Source organism: Heloderma suspectum, chromosome 7, assembly GCF_057233095.1.
Source record: "Heloderma suspectum isolate Gila_16-S chromosome 7, 16-S_ref, whole genome shotgun sequence".
Lineage (NCBI taxonomy): Eukaryota > Metazoa > Chordata > Lepidosauria > Squamata > Helodermatidae > Heloderma > Heloderma suspectum.
This window is the reverse complement of record NC_139464.1, coordinates 64881785-64902467: the sequence shown is the minus strand read 5'-3', so window position 1 is coordinate 64902467 and position 20683 is coordinate 64881785. Positions and strand designations below refer to the sequence as shown.

The 20683-nt window shown below is 41.2% G+C and overlaps 1 protein-coding gene across 28 annotated transcripts in view; it reads right to left on the bottom strand.

The window, feature by feature from the left end:
- Window positions 1-13330: 13330 nt before the first annotated feature.
- Window positions 13331-20683, bottom strand: part of OSBPL8 (oxysterol binding protein like 8) — a 112961-nt gene continuing 105608 nt past the window's right edge. For 27 of the 28 annotated variants that reach the window (XR_014784395.1, XM_084810429.1, XM_084810440.1 and 24 more), the window contains 4 exons: window positions 20186-20273; window positions 19399-19498; window positions 19016-19118; window positions 13331-17952 (listed from right to left, as the gene is read on the bottom strand). Coding sequence is in view for 27 of the 28 variants with exons in the window: in XM_084810429.1 (XP_084666555.1) it covers window positions 17817-17952; window positions 19016-19118; window positions 19399-19498; window positions 20186-20273 (427 nt within the window). In the remaining variant the exon portion in view is untranslated. Of the gene's footprint in view, window positions 17953-19015; window positions 19119-19398; window positions 19499-20161; window positions 20274-20683 lie in introns of those variants that run through there. The other variant, XM_084810449.1, reaches the window with a different exon arrangement.

The following is a 20683-nucleotide window of genomic DNA, read 5'->3' as shown; positions in this document are numbered from 1 at the left end:
CCATCTCAATAGCAGCATAAAAGCTCTGTGTGATGAACCCCTGAGTATAGTAATGCTAAAGGAGAAAAGTGTTGTTGATGTAAGAATGATGGTTACTGCTTGGTTGAAAGCGATTTTGAATCCTTGATCTTGCTTTGTTCCCATATTGCTATCCTGCTTGCATTAACCTCATAACATTTGATTATCCCCATTGTGGGATTTCAGATATTGAGGTGCAAGGAACCTGGGTCCCTGATTATATTGCTCATCCCGGAACACAGATGGAAGATTTAACTGCAGTTGTTCACATTTCAAAATAATTCTGAATGCAGACTATAGCAGATGGGGGTGTTCCGCCTGAGTGAGAGTTTGTGCCAGATATTGTGGTTACAGCTTGTTCTGAATTGCTTAGATTTCAAGAGCTGGTTAATTGTTCTTGTGACGGTGAAGAAATAAGTAAGATGCTACATGAAAAGGATTGCTGTGCATGCGAATGAGTTTGCTATGCTTATGCGGGCTAGAGAGGAAAAATAAATGATAACTGAGAATGGTAAATGGAATGGGAAGTTTCAAAAGGGTGCTCTTCTATTTGCAGTAAAAAATAAAATAAAGGGGTGGGGAGGTTATATCAGTTCATGAATGGCACATCACTCTCTATGTCTTCACTAATGTCTGAACTAATTTTTTTAGGCAAAGGGTACGTTACACAAGAATGATGCTAAGCACAAGAATTGTTCACATGTACAGTTCTTCCCCCTTTGCCTTTAAAGTAGGGGTGGGTGATTTGTGGCCCTCCAGATGTTTTGATCACTCAAAAGATCCCTCACGGCTGGCTATGCTGGCTAGGGCTGAGTGGGATCAATTTTGATTTAAGGTTGGATTTGTATCAATATATGTGGAATTTAGGAGAGTTGGGTAGCAGACAGGAAGAATAACTCATGGCACAGAGGGAAGGCACAGATTAAGGGAACAGCTACCAGGAAGTGACTCAGCACAACAATACACAGGCAGAGCAGGAGGGACACGGGGAGTGAGGAAAGGGAAACATATTTGCTTAAATAAAGAACTTTATTTTACATAACTCCTGCCTGATTCTTTAGTAGATGCAAACACTACTGGATTCTGCATCTCAGCAAGCACTGCAGCCTTCCAGAGAAACCAATTATGGTATTTAGTTCTCACAAAGTTTGAAACTCCAAATGTGTAAATGACTCAGGGTTGAACATAAGAATGTGCAAGCTATTATTCATTGCTTAACAGCAGAAACCCTATACAAAGATCAATGTCTCTCAAGTGTGTGTTACATTTCCTTGGATAAATCCATATCTCATATATTAATGGTTGCTGGATTCAAGAAAACTTACAGCTGATGAGGTTTTTCTTCTCCTGTAGGAGCAAGACTCTGATGGCTGCACTGAAACACTGGAATAACTGCTTTCAGGACCAAAGCACAGGATAAAGGCTTTCACAGTATAATCCTATACCTCTTTATGCTGAAATAAATCCTCATGGGGCCTACTCCTAGTAAGTTCACATAGGACTGCATGAGAACATAAAAATATAAGAAGAGCCCTGCTGGATCAGACCAAGGGTCCATCTAGTCCAGCATTCTGTTCACACAGTGGCCAACCAGCTGTCGACCAGGAACCCACAGCAGGGCATAGGCATAACAGCACTCTCCCACCCACGTTACCCAGCAACTGGTGTACATAGGCTCACTGACTCTGGTTCTAGATGTAGCACATAGCCATCAAGACTAGTAGCCATTGATAGGCTTTTCCTCCAGGAATTTGTCTAACCCCGTTTTAAAGCCATCCAAATTGGGGACTGCAGCCCTTGCATCTGATATTATCAATTACCAGGCATCCTGCTTGATAGTTAACTTGGGGTTGTTTAATCCATGAGCAACCCCAAGCACCTGGGTTTGGACGACATGGAAAGAACCTACGAATGCTGCATTCGTAGGTTGTTGCTGGAAACAACATGGCTTTGCAAGCAGCATGCATCCCCACAACTTGTGGGTTAATTAACCCATGAATTGTGCTGAAAGCCACCATTATGTCTGAACAGGACTAATGCCTTTCTACACAGAATGACATCCAAGTCCTTCTCCTCAGCCTTCTGAGGTAATCGTTTAATGCCAACAATCAGGTCAAATGTGTCCAAACCTGTGGATTATTTTCCAAGGGCACTCACCGGTGAGTTTGAGGTAGAGCTAAGGAAAAAAAATGTTCCTTTTCTGTGTCCTTGAGACATTTGGGGGGAATGTTTAGGACAGCCTTCCTTAACCTTGTGCCGTCTAGGTCTCCAGTTCCCATTTTGGACTTCAGACCCCATTCAGGCCTGCATGGCTAATGGTCAGGAAAGTTAGGAGTTGTACTCCAAAACATCTGGTGGGCACCAGGTTGGGAAGTCTGGTTTAGTGGCACATCAGCAAAAATAAAGAATAGAAATGTTTGGTAATTGGAACTGTTTTGCATGGTAAGGCAGATAGTAATGCAATGGTAACTCAAATATACCATCTACTAGCAAACAGATCCTAGTTTTAGAGAAGAGTTGAAATTACTTTGGATATTGTTTTAAGATTATTGTCTTATTTAAGTGAACATACATAGACTTGTCCGTTCCAGCTATATTACTGGTGTGTAGCTCCTGAGATACAAATTTGGAACCAGTGTCTTTTGTTACTACTGTGATATAGGGCTGCTAATGTTCAAGTGGTTCATTCCCGCATGTCATTTCCACTGGATATGCAAACTTCTGATAGTTTTTGAAAGCTTCCTAAGTGTTGCCATTTTCAGTTGGCACTGAGTACATGGGATCACACTGTGAATCTACGAAGGACAGAGAAATACACGAGGGTGGAATATTTATGTACACACATGCTGGCTATTTACCTAGCAGATTCTCCCCCCCCCCATTTCAACTCAATGGTAGGGTCTCAGCTGCACTTGAACACTACTATACCCAGTGCATGTGCCCCCAACAAAATGGTGCTGCAAAACTGACTATTATGCATTTGATTTTCAGATTCCACCCCCCCCACACACACAGCCATATTATTAACTCAGCCATATTAACTATTTTAAACATCCATTGTAGCATTTTGAGTGTTCTATGAAAAGCATAAGCATGTTGGTCAAGAATACCATGTATGAACTCAGAGCACAAGTCCTCCTCAGACCAGCACGAACATTTTAGAGGCCGGCAAAACTTTGCCATGCAACTTCCAGTGATTTCACAGAAAATATTGCCCCAAGGCAGCCAAAACAGTGAAATTCCTATGCTCTAAAATGGATATTTTTTTCACAGTAATTAACTGTTTTGTTTCACACTTGATAGTAACACCTTGCTGTTATTATCCTTAGTATGTTTCAGTACGGTTTTTGTTATTTCTGCAGTCCAGGTTTGAGAAGATTGACGCTGACATTGCACAGTTTTGACAATCCTGCATCAAAAAGAGCAGAGGAGATTTGAGCAGAACCTTTCTGATCACTATCTGCAGGACAAGACACAGAAAAGTCTCTGTAAAGAACAAGCATGTCAAGAACCCATACACCTGAATTAGGAAGGCACATCGCAGCAGCAATATGTAACATAGTAAAAATGACAACCAACCTAGGAAACTTTTATTTTTTAATTTCCCACAAAAATGACCTTGGAAAGCCAGAAATGCATTTTTGCAGAGATCCAGGCCTTGGCCAAACAGCTGCAAAGAGGTAGGAAAGAACGTAATTTGTAGGGACTCCCCCACCGCACAACTCCCCCTCAACTAGTGTTCTGGACACAGGGCAAAGTGTGGGAGGGGAGAGGATTGCTTGTTGGGCAGAAGGGTTAAGCACGTTCTTCTACTTACCACTTTTCTGCTAAAAATCTTGCCCTCCTTCTTACATACAGCACACAGCCCTCCCACAGAGAACCAAGTTCCCAGACTCAGGTCTGCCAAGCTTACCACTGACTCCCATTGTACCCCACTTAACAACTCTGCTTCACAAACAGAAAAAGGCTGGAAGAAAACGCTTTTCAAAGTCCAGTGTGACCATGAGTTCTGGAACATGTCTTTATAAAAAATTAAACACAATTATGTAAGTGGGCTACCAAATCAAATAAACCAGTGTGCAAACAATAAGGAATATATGTTGCCCCCGCCCCAAAGTATCTAAGAAAGCTTTTGATACACAACAGAATGTATCATTCCAACAGGTACAGCAACCCACCCCCTCCTGAATATGCCAAGCCAATGGGAAAGTCTCTTGGCTTTTTGCCCGGTGTGCTGACTTTTGAAAGCAGAGACAAATCCCAACACTGTATTTCTCATGCCAAAACATAGTCCATTAAATGCTTTGTGAGCCTTCCAGCCTATCTAAAACCTCCAGTTCTGGCAATGTACAGTGACCAGATGCCACACATTCATTTTAGCCTCTTGAAAGACCTGCTGGTTTTAAAAAAGAAAAAATGTGGGAGCACTGAATTCACACACAGAATGTTTATTCTTCATCATTTTTATTGATAACGAACTACATTAAACCTCGCCACTGCCTTCTTCTCACCTGCACTCGCCAACAGCCAGACCATCAGTGCCAGTGCCAGAAGAAGCCAATGAAGAAGCGGCCTAGAGGGCATGATGATCGCAAACCACTGCCATGAAGAAACTCTAACCCGCAGTGATCTCTAACCCCAATGTCAGTGGGGCTGTAAATCCATACTAGGTTTCAATAAGAACCAGCCAGAACTCTAAAGGACCTATCCAAGGTGCTGAAGCTACTTTGGGGGTTGGTTTCAGCACCTTGGATAGCTCCTTTAGAGTTCTGATTTATTTTGACAGAAACCCAGAGCAGATTCACAGCCTCACTGACATTGGAGTCACGAGACTCCACTGCTAACCAGATTATCTTTTGAGTTTTTTCTATTTCAACCGCAACCACAAACAGGAGGAATAGCAACTGGGAACTGGAAATAAGAGTGGTGGGGAAGCCTGGTTGTTTTTTGCGAGATGGTGTAAAAGCCGGAATGGCATGGGCCAGAATGTCCCCTTTTCTTAAAAAAGCATGCCAAACAAAACACTATGGTATGTGTTCGAGACACCTGAGAACAATATTTTAGGACAGAAACACTTGAGAAATTATATTATTAATAACCCCTTAATGCCCAGAACACATACAGAACAGAATGACCTGGAACAGCCACTTCCAAATGAGCCAAATCAACCAAATTCACCAGCCATGCATTACGACACGGGACTGATGCAATAAGCCACAAAACTTCCACAGAAACCACGTTCAGGTACCTATTCCGGGCAATAGTCTGCATTCTTGAAAAATGGCCCAGAACTGCCACTTCCAAGTGAGCCAAATCAACCAAACTCACTACTCACACATGACTAGGTGGGAGTGATACAATAAACCATAAACAAACACTACCACGCAATATTAGAATTAAAAGCCATCTTTAACATATATTACAATAATATAAAAGAATCAAACCCACCTCAAATATTACTGACGTGTGTCTTTAACTTTTAGCCCTACCAAGTAACATTTGACATCATCAGATTAAATGTGTCTATTGTTAAACCATCGTGATTTATATTCAGTGGGGTTTTTTTTAAAGCCTGCTGGTTTAGGACCAGAGTTAAAGCTACCTCATGTTTGCTCAAGGTCCACAAATCCAGCAGATTGGAAGCTAAGTCTGGTACATTAACTGACATGTCCTGTGATCAGTGATGTTGTATGATGTCATGAATTATGCTTGCTTACAACTTACCCTCCATGCATCCACATTTCTCCTAGGTCTTTCAGGCTCAAATCTACACAAGGATGGAGTGTCTGGGACCAGCAAAGAAGCCCCATGCTGTCTTGGTCCTGTATTGACTTATGACGCATCTGAGCCTTACTCTATTGCTAGAGGAATCCTCCTGTGAATTGAGCCAGGCCTGTTTGTCAGTAGCTGGCAGGATGGGTTAAACAATGAGAGGGAGACCTCTTCTAGCAGTAATACTAGATGCAATGCAGATGCAACTAGAAGTAATATAGGATCACCAAGACAACATGGGGCATCTTTGCTGACCTAGGAAAAGGGTGGGTGCATGAAGTGAAATGAAATGGGCATACACAGAGTGTGAATGCATGTTCAGCGTAACGTGTTAATATAGTGTGAGATATGGTCCTTGCTTGTCCTTTCCCCACCACACAGAAAGTAAGAGCAAGGACTGGGGCCCTTGTACTACATTTCTGCTTTCAGAAAGGTGGCGTGAGGTCCTGATCCTTCTGTTCTCCCCATGTGTTCATTCCATTCCCACCCCTCCCAAGTTATCTGAGGGTCTAACTTCATTATACATGAAGCCAGCGTGGTGTAGTGGCAAGAGTGTTGGACTAGGAGCTGGGAGATCCGGGTTCTAGTCCCCACTTGGCCATGGAAGCTCACTGGGTGACTTTGGGCCAGTCACAGACTCTCAGCCCAACCCACCTCACAGGGTTGTTGTTGTGAGGATAAAATGGAGAGAAGAAGGGTAATGTAAGCCACCTTGGGTTCCTTGCAAGAGGAAAAAAGGCAGGGTATAAATGCAATAAATAAATAAATAAATAAGTTTTACATCTGTAAAGATGTAGCTAGGTCTTCTTTCTTTTTTTACTCAAGAGTAAGTTCATGGGACCTCATATGGATCAAGACCCTAGACTGGCAGGTAGGGGGGCTTTAACACTTTCCCCTAAGCCTGCAATTTACATTGCAACTGCATGCCTTTTTGGCAATGTAAATGAGAGGCATGAGTAGGAATGTATGAGTTTTCTTAAATCTGTCAGTGCTTCACGGATTGTCAGGCATCCTTTGTTTTGTTGTCCACTCACTGAAGAAATTAAATCTTTTCTACAAGAATTTCATTCATTTGCAAATGTATGTTAGTGCACTTGCATGCATGCACACGTGTGCCAGTGCACATTTGCACAAATCCCCCACAAAAGTAAAAAAACTACACTGGTTATTGGAACATTGTTTTTGTGGAGGTTTTGTGGCTCATTGCATACTCCCATCCAGTTATGTGTGACAGGTGAACTTGGCTGATTTGGCTTATTTTGAAGTTGCCCTTCTAGGCCATTTCCCAACCCTGGAATGGATGCTGGAACGTGGTTTCTGTGGAAGATTTGTGGCATACTGCATCCATTCCATGTAGTTACGTGTGACAGGAGATTCTGGTTGATTTGTCTCACTTGGAAGTTCCTGCTCCAGGCCATATTATAAAATATGGACAGTTGCCTGAAACAGACACAAGAACATGGCTTTGTGAAGGCCTTATAGATTATTACATCACTTCTGTATAATCATGTGTGACTGGTGAATTTGTTTAGTTTGGCTCACTTTGAAGTTGGCGTTCCAGACCATTTTACAGAATATGGACTTTTGCCCATAGCAGGTATCCAAATGTGGTTTCTGTGGAAGGCTTACTGCATCCCACCCATGTAGTTATGTGTGACTGATGAATTTGATTGAGTTGGCTGACTTGGAAGTTGATGTTTTGGGCTGGTTTTTTTTAGAAGGTTGACTATTGCCCAGAACTGGTATCTGAATGTGGTTTCTGTGGAGATTTTGTGGCTCATTGTGTCCTTCCAATACAGTCAAGTGTGACTGGTGAATTTGGTTGATTTAATTCGTTCAGAGGTGGCCATTCTGGGCCATTTTTCAAGAATATGGACTACTGTCCAGAATAGGTTTATCTGAAAGTTTTGTGGCTTATTGTATCACTCCCATGAAGTTAGGCATGGCTGGTGAATTTGGTTCATTTGGAAGCGACAGTTCCAGGTCACTATGTTCTGTTCCAGATTTCTTCTGGGCATTAAGGGGTTAATATATATTTTTCAAGGGTTTGTTTGTTTGTTTGTTTGTTTATTATATTTCTATACCACTCCATAGCAGAAGCTCTGTGGGCGGTTTACAAAAGCTAAAACATTAAAATACAATATACAAAGTTTAAAAACCATCTACATAAAACACATATGGACAATATATACAAACAACTTATAACTAAAAACAACTTTGAACTAAAAACAAATTTTAAAGAATCCAACAATAAAGCACAGCTTAAAACAACACTGCTTAAAACACTATACAGGAGTCAGCAAAAGGAACAGGAGATCTAAAAAGGGAAGGCCTGCTGGAATAACAGTGTCTTTAATGCCAGCTTAAAAACCTTCAATGAGGTCAGCAGGTGCATTTCAACCAGCACGTCATTCCGCATTGAGGGGCAGCGAAGGAAAAGGTCCTGTTGCGTGTGGCTGCCAATCTCACATTAGGCAGCCACAGCAGATAGCCCTCAGAGGACCTTAGGTGGCGGACTGGGATGTAGGGGAGAAGGCGCTCCCTAAGGTACCTTGAGCCTAGACCATGGAAGGCTTTAAAGGTAAGAACCAGCACTTTATATTTTGCTCAGAAACAAATTGGCAGCCAGCGTAAAGATTTTAAAACTGTTGTAATATGGTCTCCACAGGATGGCCTGGAGATCAACCTGGCTGCCATATTTTGTACCAGTTGAAGTTTCTGAACTAAACATAAAGGCAGCCCCAAGTATAGCGCATTGCAGAAACCAAGCCCAGAGGCTACCAGCACAAGCACTACCGTTACCAGGTCCACGTGTTCGAGGAATGGGCATAGCTGGCGTATCAGCCAAAGCTGATAACAGGCACTTCTCACTGTTGCCTTCACCTGGGGTGCCAGGAGAAGGGTTGGGTTCAGAAGCACCCCCAAGCTATGAACCTGCTCCTTCAGGGGGAGTGCAACCCCATCCAGAACTGGTTCACATACCTCAATACCTGAATTAGGACCCTTCCGTCTTAAAATATTGTTCTCGGGTGTCTCTAACACACGCCATAGTGTTTGGCATGGTTTTTGTAAATAAAGGGGCTGGTCTGGCCTGTTCCAGTTTTGCACCATCCCATTTTTTTTGTTGTTTAGTCTCTCTTTGGGGCTAAGGGGGTGGCGTTGTGGGCTTGGCCAGAGGAACCCACCAGAACTAATGTGCTGTTGCCACGGCAATGGTACAGGATCTGGAGTAGGATGGGCTTTCTCTCTGCTTCCCAGAAGGTGAGGGTGCGGTGGATGCATGCTGGTCGCTTTGAACATAAAATCAAGTAACGGCCAGAATGCAGTGGTGCACTCAGGGACGGACTTTGGGGTAGATGTTCAGGAGCCCCACTCAGCAATATGAGCAGGAGGGCTGCCAAACACAGCAGGGCTGACTTTTGCCTTCTGAAACACCCCTTGCTTTTTGTACCATCTAACCTTTTTGTCCTCAGGGGGAGGCAACCTGGTGCCCTCCAGATGTTTTAAACGACAACTCCCACATGCCCCTGCCAGCATGACTAACAGGGATTATGGGAAGAGAGCATAAAACCATTAAAGCTAGAGTCTAAATTTACCTAACCACACAAATCCCAGAGTTTTAACTTGATTTTATCAGCAAAACAATTCTGATCATATCATTTGATGCTACAGATATTTTACAGTGCCGAGCTGCCTCCAAGTTTGAGGGAGCCTTGGGAAAGTGTCTTCTTGTGGGTCCTCTCCTACCTCAGTGTGCCCTAGCAGGCTTATGTGACAGCAGTAGGGCTCCACATCAGCACTGAGAAGCTAGAAGCCTCCATTTTTGCATGTCACAACATCACCATTTTAATTTCCCACAGAGCAATGCTGTGTCAGGGTGGGAAATTAAAATGGTGGCTCCCAGTCCGAGCATCTACAAACCATATAGTCAGTGAAAAGCCAGGGTAAAAGGTTCCTTTTGGTTGGACCTCTCTTGTGCACCTCTACATTAGTTTTGTCATACAGCTTGGGGGTGGACTGGAGAGATCTCTGGTTGATGTGCGGTTGGTGATATCACGAAGCCCCCCTCCTTTTACTGGTCCGAGGTAGGGATTAATATTACACTCACTCTTTCAATGGAGCATGGTTTGTAACAGAAGAGCCAGCTCCAACCCCCACCCCATTTGTCTCCTTTATTCCCATTTCTGTTTCCAAATGCTCTTTGTCCTTGAACCTCAAAGTATGAGACCAACCAAACACTTGTGCTGTATTTTGTCTTAATCCAGGCAGTATCCTGGAAGGAAGGAAGGAAGGAAGGAAGGAAGGAAGGAAGGAAGGAAGGAAGGAAGACATTTCCTCAGTTTTTCACCTTAGTTACTTCTGTAAATAAAAGGAAGTGTTAATTATTGCCTTCATACATATGCACTGGAACTGACCCAGTTAGAATCCTATCTGATTGGATCCTTGTCACACCCCCATGCCAACCCCTTCTTAGGATAAGCAGCATAAAAATGAGGTGGTTCTGTGTTTTCTCTCAGTTGTCGTAAGAACGTAAGAGCCATGCTGGATCAGACCAACGGTCCATTTAGTCCAGCGTTGTTCACACAATGGCCAACCAGCTGCCTGTGGGAAACCCACAAGTAGAACATGAGTGTAATAGCACCCTCATACTCATGTTCCCCAGCAGAGGCATACTGCCTCTGATACTGAAGGTAGCATATAGCTATCAGAACTAGTAGCCATTGATAGCCTTATCCTCCATGAATTTGTCTAATCCCCTTTTAAAGCCACCCAGATTCGTGGCCATCACATCTTAGTAGTTTAACTATGCACTGTGTGAAGTCCTTCCTTTTATCTGTCCTGAATCTCCCACCAATCAGCCTCATGGGGTGACCCCAAGTTCTAGTATTATGAGGGGGCAAAATGTCTCCCTATCCACTTTCTCCACACCATACATAATTGTGTACACCTTGCTATTTTGCCTGAGTAAACTCTTTTCTTCTAGAATAGAATTTATACCCTTGGCATATACCCTTGGCATCAGTATCTAAAGTGTACAGATCAGTCAAGTGAATAGTGTTTCTTTTTTGTACCATTTCTTTATCTAATTTTATCTTGAATCCTTAATAAAAGTCTGAATTAGGCTTCTGAAAGTGCTTTGCAAACTCAGGATTTGTCTTGCCTACCAACTGCCAAGGGTTTTATCCAATCCTGACCATCCACCAGCAGAATGGAAACGGCTGGTGAAATAGTTTCCCCTCCCCCTGCACTCCCCAAATCTGCTCCGGAGAGTTGTGGGAACTCTTTGGAACAGATTTGGGAGGTTGCAGGGAGGAGGAACAAGAGGGGAAACCTTCTCATGCAACACTGGATTTAAGCCAAACTTAAAAGAATTAACGAGTCTCTTGATTGTCTCTGGCTGATTTTTAAATTGTTTTAGATACATGTTGTTGTTGTGTGTAGTATTTGTTCTGTGTCATGGTTTTATATTTTATATAAGGTATTTTAATGGTTTTTAATTTTTGTGAACTGCCCAGAGAACTTCAGCTATGGGGCGGTATAGAAATATAATAAATGAAATGAATGATAATCTGTTATCAGATCTGGTCCCCTTCTCTGAAAGTAAACCCTGCAGCTTTAGATTCCATGTGCCCAGATTTAGGAGAGTGAATGTGGCGGTGGTGCTTTTCCCAGCCTGTTCCTGCCTCACCAAAATGGTGGGAGTCTGTGCCTTCTGTTACAGTACTCAGTGGTACATAGTGTCAGGGGCAGAAATATTGGAACAAGGATAACTGTTTCAGCAGTTGGCCTCTGTACACCACCACATTGACGTTGAAAGAAAATACACCCAGATGGGAGCGAAGTCAGGACTTTCAGCTGTAATTCAAGGGGTTTGACAAAAGTGCAGCACTAACCATTCAAGAAGTACAGCCAGTGGCATACACACACCCCCATTGTTGGTGGCTCATAAGTAATGGAACAAATGGCTGACAAGCAGCTGCATGGCCAGGTGTGGCCTGTTTCCTGGGTACCCTATGACCAAGCAAGCAGATAAAAGGCCTGGAGGTGGTTCTGAGTGTTACATTTGCATTTGGTAGCTGTTCACTGGAACTCCCAACATGAGGTCCACAGAGGTGTCCATGTGAGTGAAGGAGGCCATCATTAGGCTGAGGAAATGAAATAAACTCATCAGAGAGATAGCAAAAACAGTAGGAGTGGCAAATACAACAGTTTGGAACATCCTGAAAAAGAAGGCATTAACTGGCAAGCTCAGCAACAGCAAAAGGCCTGGAAGACCACAGAAGACAGCTAAAGTGGATGACTGCAGAATGCTGCTCATGGTGAAGAGGAACCCTTTCACAACACCTAGCTGGGTCAAGAATGCTCTTGAGGAGGTAGGCATGTCATTGTCAACATCTACAGTCAAGAGACGGCTTTATGAATGTAAATACAGAGGCTTCACAATGCGGTGCAAACCACTGGTAATGCTCAAGAACCGAAAGGCCAGATTAGCCTTTGCCAGCAAACACCTTAAAAAGCCTGCCCAGTTCTGGAATAAGATTCTTTGGACTGATGAAGCCAAGATTCACTTGTACCAGAATGATGGGAAAAGTATGGAGAAGGAAAGGAGCAGCTCATGATCCAAAGCACCCCACATATGTCAAACATGGTGGAGGCAGTGTTATGGCATGGGCATGTATGGCTGCCAATGGAACTGGGTCACTGGTGTTTATTGATGACCCGACCACTGAGAAAAGCAGCAGGATGAATTCTGAAGTGGATAGGGCTATACTTTCTGCTCAGATTCAGCTGAATGCTGCCAAACTGATAGGACGCCACTTCATATTGCAGATGGATAATGACCCGAAACATACAGCAAAAGCTACCCCAGAGTTTCTCCAGGCAAAGAAGTGGGATGTTCTTCAATGGCCAAGTCAGTCACCTGATCTCCACCCAATAGAGCATGCTTTTCCCTTCCTGAAGACAAGACTGAAGGCAGAACGACCAACAAATAAGCAGCAGCTGAAGGCAGCTGCAGTAAAGGCCTAGCAAAGCATCTCGAGGGAGGAAACTCAACATTTGGTCATGTCCATGGGTTCCAGACTTCAGGCAGTCATTGACTGCAAAGGATTTTCATCCAGGTATTAAAGGCGATCCTCAAGTTTGAAATGATGTTGGTTTGTTCCATTACTTATGAGCCACCAACGACGGGTGTGTGTGTATGCCAGTGGATGTACTTCCTGATTGGTTAGTGCCCCACTTTTGCCAAACCCCTTGAATTACAGCTGAAAGTTCTGACTTCGCTCCCATCTGGGTGTGTTTCCTTTCAAGTCTTCAATGTGGCGGTGTACAGAGGCCATTGCCAAAACAGTTATCCTTGTTCCAATATTTCTGGCCCTGACTGTAGGTAACACTGAAGTGGAGATTGATCCCTGGCCATCATGAATGCTTTATGTGCCCTCCAAACAGTGTTGCTTTATTATAAAAATGGAACTGTACTTAAAAAGTAGTAACAGGTTTTACAAGTAAGTTTCAGCTATACAAACAACCACTCAGCATATTGTTTTTGATCACAGCTCTTTATTCTATTTCCTTAATTGTACAAAACTATTGACCGGTGGTAGAGCCTTAAATTTACAATTGGCTTTTAAACAAGTCGTTGAACTCAGCTGTACATTTAAGCATGCAACACACAATTTCCAGCTTTCAAAGGAATTGCTTATTTGTCTTATCACACTGCATGCAGCATGATTTTTTTTTTAAAAAAAGAACAGTGCAATAATAATAATGATGCTATTTTACATGATATGCAGAAACAAAACAAAAAAGACCATACAGGAATAAGTGCATTTGAGTAAGTGCATTCACATTTTGTCATAACTTCTGGCTTTTCCTTACATATATTGTATGATTGGACTAAACACTGGTCCTGTACAGCTTTAGTAGAACAGCCCATTTTCAGCTAAAAAAGTGTAACAGTATAAAAATCCAAGCAATGTGTTAAAATAAAAAAGGGGAGAGGAGGAGGAGAATTTTAAAAAATATGGTAGTGGGAACTGTGTGAAGTTCAGAAATAGAAGAACGTGAACAAGAGTTCAAGAATAGCAGAATGCTATACGTTTAAAAAGTGCTTTCCAGATCTGAGCCAAGTTTAAATCAAATAAATGTTCACACAAGGAAGTACTTAGAAGTGTTATTTTCCATAGGTTTCATCAAGGGTTGGATACCAATTATCTTTTCATCCTCCGTCATTTTCCTGCTCACATCCAACACACTTTTGTTCACAGAAGTGTATTTTCTTAGAATGTTTTAACCTATGAAAACAAAAGTGAAGCCAAAATAGTCTGTCTGTGATGTTGTGGTTTTTATTATGGCTATTTTTGTATTATCACAAACAAAGCATTGCAGCTTCATTGTAAGAATGCACACTCCAAAATGTGGAGATTTTGCTGGGTCCAGTCATTACAAGTTACTCGAAGGAAAAAAAAAACCTGATGTGTTTTTCTGTTATTGTATCATATTTTTGTAAAAGCTTTTTCTGAAAATTAATATTTCAAATATAACAGCTTTCACAAATTTTAAGAATAGATATGGCACAACCTTGACAACATCTTTATATATACACACCTCTGTGTGAACTCCATCAAGGCACTGTTACAATACTCAAGTATTTGATGGCCTACTCTCAAAAGATGCCCCCAAACTGAGGACACAGTAGAACCACAGTACTCACTCAGTTCAGCAGTTAAGTATTCTATTTACAAGAGGATAAAAACCATGATGAAGAAACAGGTGTTAAAGCAAATCACTACCATCATGGTAAATGAAACAAATATGGTTTAACTCTAGTTCCATTTCATTAACATTAAATTGGCAAGAAGATTTTCCCAAAGGCACAGGAGGGCAGTGAACTGTAAAATTATTTGATACATTGTACACGTTAGCTGTTAGAATGAACTTTTCATGAAAAGCAAGCATGCTATACACTTTAGGGATGTCTAATGGTTAAAAACTAACCCAACACATGAGACACAAGAAACACTGTGTATTGCCAGACCTCTATTTACTATTTTACACAAAACACATTTCTTTTAGTTATGTTAATAGTTACATGGCATATTAAAGGCTTATAGTGCATTTCTTTTAAACAGCCATAAATCTGGCAATAACAAGCAATTCTGAGTATTTTCTACTTATGTACAAGGAAAACCATACATAATCAAGTGAGAAACCAAGTGCTCTTCTTTAAATACTAAAGATTACCAGGGAGGCCATTGCCCTCAGAGTTCTACAAACTGTACAATCACAGTTTCTTTATAACTATGTGCAGAAAACAGTCAATCTGAAGGAATTTAAGATCATATACACAAGTCTAAATTTTATACATGAAGAAACATTTCACAAACTAGGCCCATAATCAACCATATCACATAAAAAAGTAATTGGGCAATACATTCCTTTGTTCAGCTCTCACAAGGTATTAAATGAAGGAACAAAGTAGGGATTTAGGCTTTAAGGGCTGTGCTTTTCTGTGTTTGACAGAGGAGAAGACTGGACTCCTGTAGTTTAACTTTGTAACAGACAGTTTAAATACCCTTTGCTTTCTAAAAAACAAAAGGGGGAAGGGGTGTAAAAAATGCCTAAGATAGCAATGGAATACATTTTCTAGTTCCACCTCACAAAAGAAATTCACGAACAAAAAATATGAGCAAGCAGGCATAAGATAGAATATTGTTTGTATGCACACTAATAGATAGGGTTAAAACAGTGAAGCTAAATTAAATATAAACGTTTTGACTGATGGGTATTGCAGTATTAATAGCTTGTTGTCTCAAATGCTTATAAATAACTACAAGAATTTTCTTTTCATAGCATAACTATTTGCTGGTGCTACTGTCACCAGAGATCTTTCACTGATTCAGGTACATAAACATGACAGCATCCAAGCCAACATAAAGTATTTGGATCATGGCTACACAGACTAACCCAGTCTGCTACAACCCTGTTAAATATCTACTTATGAACTGCAGCACTTTAGAAACCACATAATAACCTGCCATGGAATTCAAGAACGGTTGTTCTGTATATTTAAGGTTTATCTTTTTTTAAACGATCTGGCAAGAAGACTACAAGGTAGAATAAAAGGGCAAGATTGAAAGACAGGGTAGAGATATGCAAATATTAATCAGAAATAAATGTCTGAATAAATATGTCTAATTCAAATGCAGGTATCTTACTCTGCATAAGCTATTTTGGGCTGTATAAAAACAAAGTAGTAAATTGACAGCTTCTTAAAACCATCTGAATCCTAAGTTGACCAAGTGTGTACTATGTATGCATGTTTTAGTGAGATGGTTTATATTTGCTATAAAAATATATACATCACAGAAGATTGAAACTTAGTGCGGTTCTGCGTATTGCCATGCATCTTAAATTAGTACTATATATGCCATGTAAAACAAATACAATAGAGGACTAATACAGGTTTCAACTGATTTGTCTTTTGGAGTTTAATTGTTAAGCAATCCAATCCAGATTTGCAAGATGGGTGCTTTCACTTACACAAACTCAACCTGTATTTTAGCATAGAATGTGCTAGGATTGGGGGCTAAACAGGCATTGAGTGGCAGTTTAACTGGCTCTGGAAAGTTATTCTTGAAACTAGGAGGATGCTGTCTATTGCAGCATATTCAGACACAATTACATTCAGATGGTCAAATTAATCTGATACGCTCAGTATTTGTAGAGGATGTAGTTTTAAAAAGCATACGCTATCTGATATTAGCATCTCAGGGATACAATCTAGAAAACCTTATACGTCATCCAGTAAAGCTTCTATTTTTCCACCCAAATTAACTCTTCCACTGCCCCCATCCACTGCATTTCAATATAGAGAGTTTCTGAAGCTATTCAGCTTGCAATTTGTCAAGAGGAGATGCAGTTTGGGAAGAAATTGATAAAAATACTGCTGGGCATACAAAGCTCTCTGTGCACTTCTCTCGACAGTTGTTATGGCATTTCTCAATAAAGGTGCAATCCTACGGCGATGCCTGTAAGCCTCTGAACTCAGAGGCCTCCAGGCATCCTCCCCACTCCTCCAGTTATGCATTTCGGCTAGACTGGCTTTTTCACCCATCTAGCTGGGGCACATCGGAGTGGGAGGGAAGTTGGCTAGGGAGGCCTTGGGATACATTGTAACCCAGCTTCCCCAGTCCTCTCCCTGCCCACCGGCACATCCCCTTTATCCCCTCACCGAGGTTGCCTTTGCAGTTCTCTCCACGGCAGCTGCAAGGGGGAGGGGAGCATGGAGTCCTGGATCCACAGTCAGATCGCTGTCCCTGACCTTGGATCCCGGAATCCAAATTATCCTATTGCCCCCCAGACTCTGTCCAGGGGCCATAGGATTGCTCCCTTACTCACTAATGCTATCAGTGCAACTCAATTTCCATAAATTGAGGAAAGCAGCTAATTAATAATCACTGAAACCATTAAAATGTGCAGTTAATGAAATGTTGATGGACTAATATCTTAACTTTTAATGGCAATGAACAACTGAGGAGTTTAATCTTTGGGCAATGATTAACTTTTCCTGACTGACATCACTGGATGTCATTTTCCTGATGAATTATGATCCCATTAAACTTCGAACAAGTCTTGAATTAGAATTCACTTGTTTTGCTAACGTGGCCACTGGGGATTATTTGGTTATAATGAAAAAGGTGTCTTCAATTTCCAGCCTGACATATCTTGTACTTGGATTTATCATTGCAGTCAACAACGCTTTAGAATATGAAAGGCAGTTACCTGATATTTGAAAGATGCAAGAGAAAGGTACTGGCACATAAGCATTGTCCACATCATCTGGCTAGGACAGAATACAACAGACATTGCTCCATGTGAGCACAAGCTTTAGACGCAAAGACCTGAATCTCTGGGGCTACTGTGTTTTAGATAATATTGCCTTATTTGAAGCCAACCCAAACTTAAAATACGGTCCCACGAAGAAGATAATCATTCCACTTCATATATTCTTCTGTCCAGGCATTCTATTTAAACAAGTAATTGATTATAAGCTGCAGGAGTATCAACAGCAAAATGAAGACATAGTGCTTGAACTGAAAGAAGCTATTATCTGCAGTTTGTGAGCCTGAAGTCATTCGGGTTCTTAGAGCCGTGATATCCCTACAAAACATAAGTATTAATAAGGTAAATTCACAGATTGTCAACTTTGAAGTCAGCACCACAGAAGCTGCAAAAATGTCATATATGGAATAAATGGCAGGTAGATCAGATTTGTTTCAGCTACTGGAGAAACTACTAGTACGTTTCAGGGGCTAAAGAACTGGTTTCCACCAGCATGACAAGTCACAATGGAAGACCACTAAGTCAATTCATAGAGCACTTGCAGAAGAATATGGAATGTCAAAGCATCAATTTACCTAGCAATGGCATTATTTAATCTGTTCCATTTATTGTAAATCAATACATTTCTGAGAAACTACACTAACACTCTCCTAGATAAAATAAAGCATACGTAATTACTGATGAGCATCTACAGTTCATATCAAAATGCATTTCATAATTGCATTCTACATCTATTGGACCTAAAGAATCAATTAGTACACTGTTATTTACATGTTCCTCTGTAGGTAGCAGAGTCATCATGAAGTAGCCAGTTTCAGTTGTTCTGCACTATTATAAAAATTAGGGCATACCGCGAAATGTACGTAGGAAGATATGCATGCATACATGTGTGTATACAATTCCCTCTAATACTGAATTTAAGTGGGTGAGAGCCTATCAGTTTGGAAGCAAAACAGGGGCACCCAAACATTAATGGAGTGACTTGTACATATTTGGGGGACTTGCTAGGTACACAGAAGTATAGAAGCTGTAGATTTTGCAGGCATGAGCACTGTTGCACTGGGGTTTATCCCTGAGTAGACTTGCTTAGAATTAAGTTTTGTTTTGCATCCATAGTGGGGAAAATGTCCAAATGGTTAAGAATTACATCTGGCCCTGTCCACTTTCCTTTCTCTGTCCTTAACCCAGCCCACTGCTGGAATGAGTCCCTGAAGACACTTCCCATATTGGTATTTAGCCCCTGGACCAAAAAAGGTTTGACACTTGTGACTGATATGTTATTTATGAATCACACACTGAATAAATGCAGGCAATGCTTATTTTATACAAAGCACACATAGTAAAAAAGAGGTATTATTAAGAAACTTTCAAAAATATATACTTCCGAATGTCTTCCTGTGTCTCCTTTATAGATTCAATGGCACTTTGCAGCTCACCAAGGTCTAGTGTCTTCTTTCGAATTCTTGTATTGTGTTTGAGTTGTGCTTCAGAAGTAAATCAAATGACATAAAATTGGTTAAGAGTATAAATCATGTAAGTCATATCCAAAGGCAAATTATTTAATTCACCAAAGAAGACCAGGCAATTTTTCTTTTCTTTCTTCTTCTTCTTCTTCTATAAATTGTACCCAGTTCTAAAATAATGTATCATCTTACAAACACCTTAAGACTATATAAGAATGAAGTTCAGGCATATATCTACTGCATTAATGATAAATATAACTGAAAAGAGAAAATGGATAGGTTGAACAGATGTAGCACTTACCCTCACTTTCAGAGGAGTCCTGATTATCAGGTTCTGGTGAAGAGAAGCCACACTCCCCTTTCTTCGACTTAGCAGACCTCTTTATTTTTGCAACACTAACCTGTAATTCAGAAATTCATAGCACTGATCTGCTCAGAAACAAGGGGTTGGGTCTAGATGTGCTCACCAGAGTTCCACTGGCAATGGAGAAAGGGGACAAGACGGCAATTCCCCTTTCTTCCTGCAGCCCCCAGAGCCAGCTCCATATTGTTCGGGAAGGGTGGGGAACTTTCCAGAACACTGTGGGAGGTAGTGCTGGGGGAAGGGGGAAATCAGAGAAAATCACCACCCCATCCTCTTCTTCCAGCAAGAAGCCTTCATTGGATCCTTGTTCCCTCTGTGAACAAAAGGAGCCCTTCTGGTCACACAGAAGGGCAAATCTGGATCCAGATTCAACCCTATATAGATAAAATATATAGTGTATCGCAGGCTGTTGCTTGTTTGACAATCTCCTTTCCTGTTTGAAATGCCAGGCAAGAAAAGTGATGCCCAAGCTAATTTATTAACAAAGTTGATAATGTTTTAGAATAGAACCACAGTCATTTAGCTTCCTTGATTCTGTTACACAGTGCACCTTACTTGTCAGGTAAGAGGGAAGGCTCCCATTAAGATTTTACTATCTTCAAGGAAACTGAACAAGAGTTTAAAAAAAAAAAAACGTTAAAGCTTGAATCCTAAAGGAAATCTGCAGTTCTTTCTACCCCACCCAATATTGTATTTGACAAAAATAAAACCCACAGGAGCATACCATTGGTGTTCGATGTCTGACTTTTGTTTGAATGGCACCATCTTTTTCAAACTGTATCATATCATTCAGTGGATCCCATGGTCTTGTGCTACATACAACAAAGAATGAACACAATACAAGTTAACTAAAACAATTCAAGAAGAGTACTTTTTCAACCCTGTAGCCTCCAATAAAGGGTTCTTTAGAACCATTTCAAAATGAAGGCTACATACAAAGGACCATGACTGACATACACACACCAATCATTCGTAGGCATCTCAACTGTGATTAGGACAGTGTCTTCATACAGAGGTAAAAACAGCCTCATTATGAGAAAGGGTTCTTCAAAAGTGCCAAATATATTAAGTTGGATCCAGCATTTCCCCCTGCCAGCTGTAGTTCTACTTAGAATGCTCTGGCTGGCAGGAAAGGTGGGGGGTGATGTTCATCAGTTTCCACATTACTCTGCAGCCCTCAGTACCACTTCTCATGCTGTTCCAGAGGTTCCTTCAACTCTGA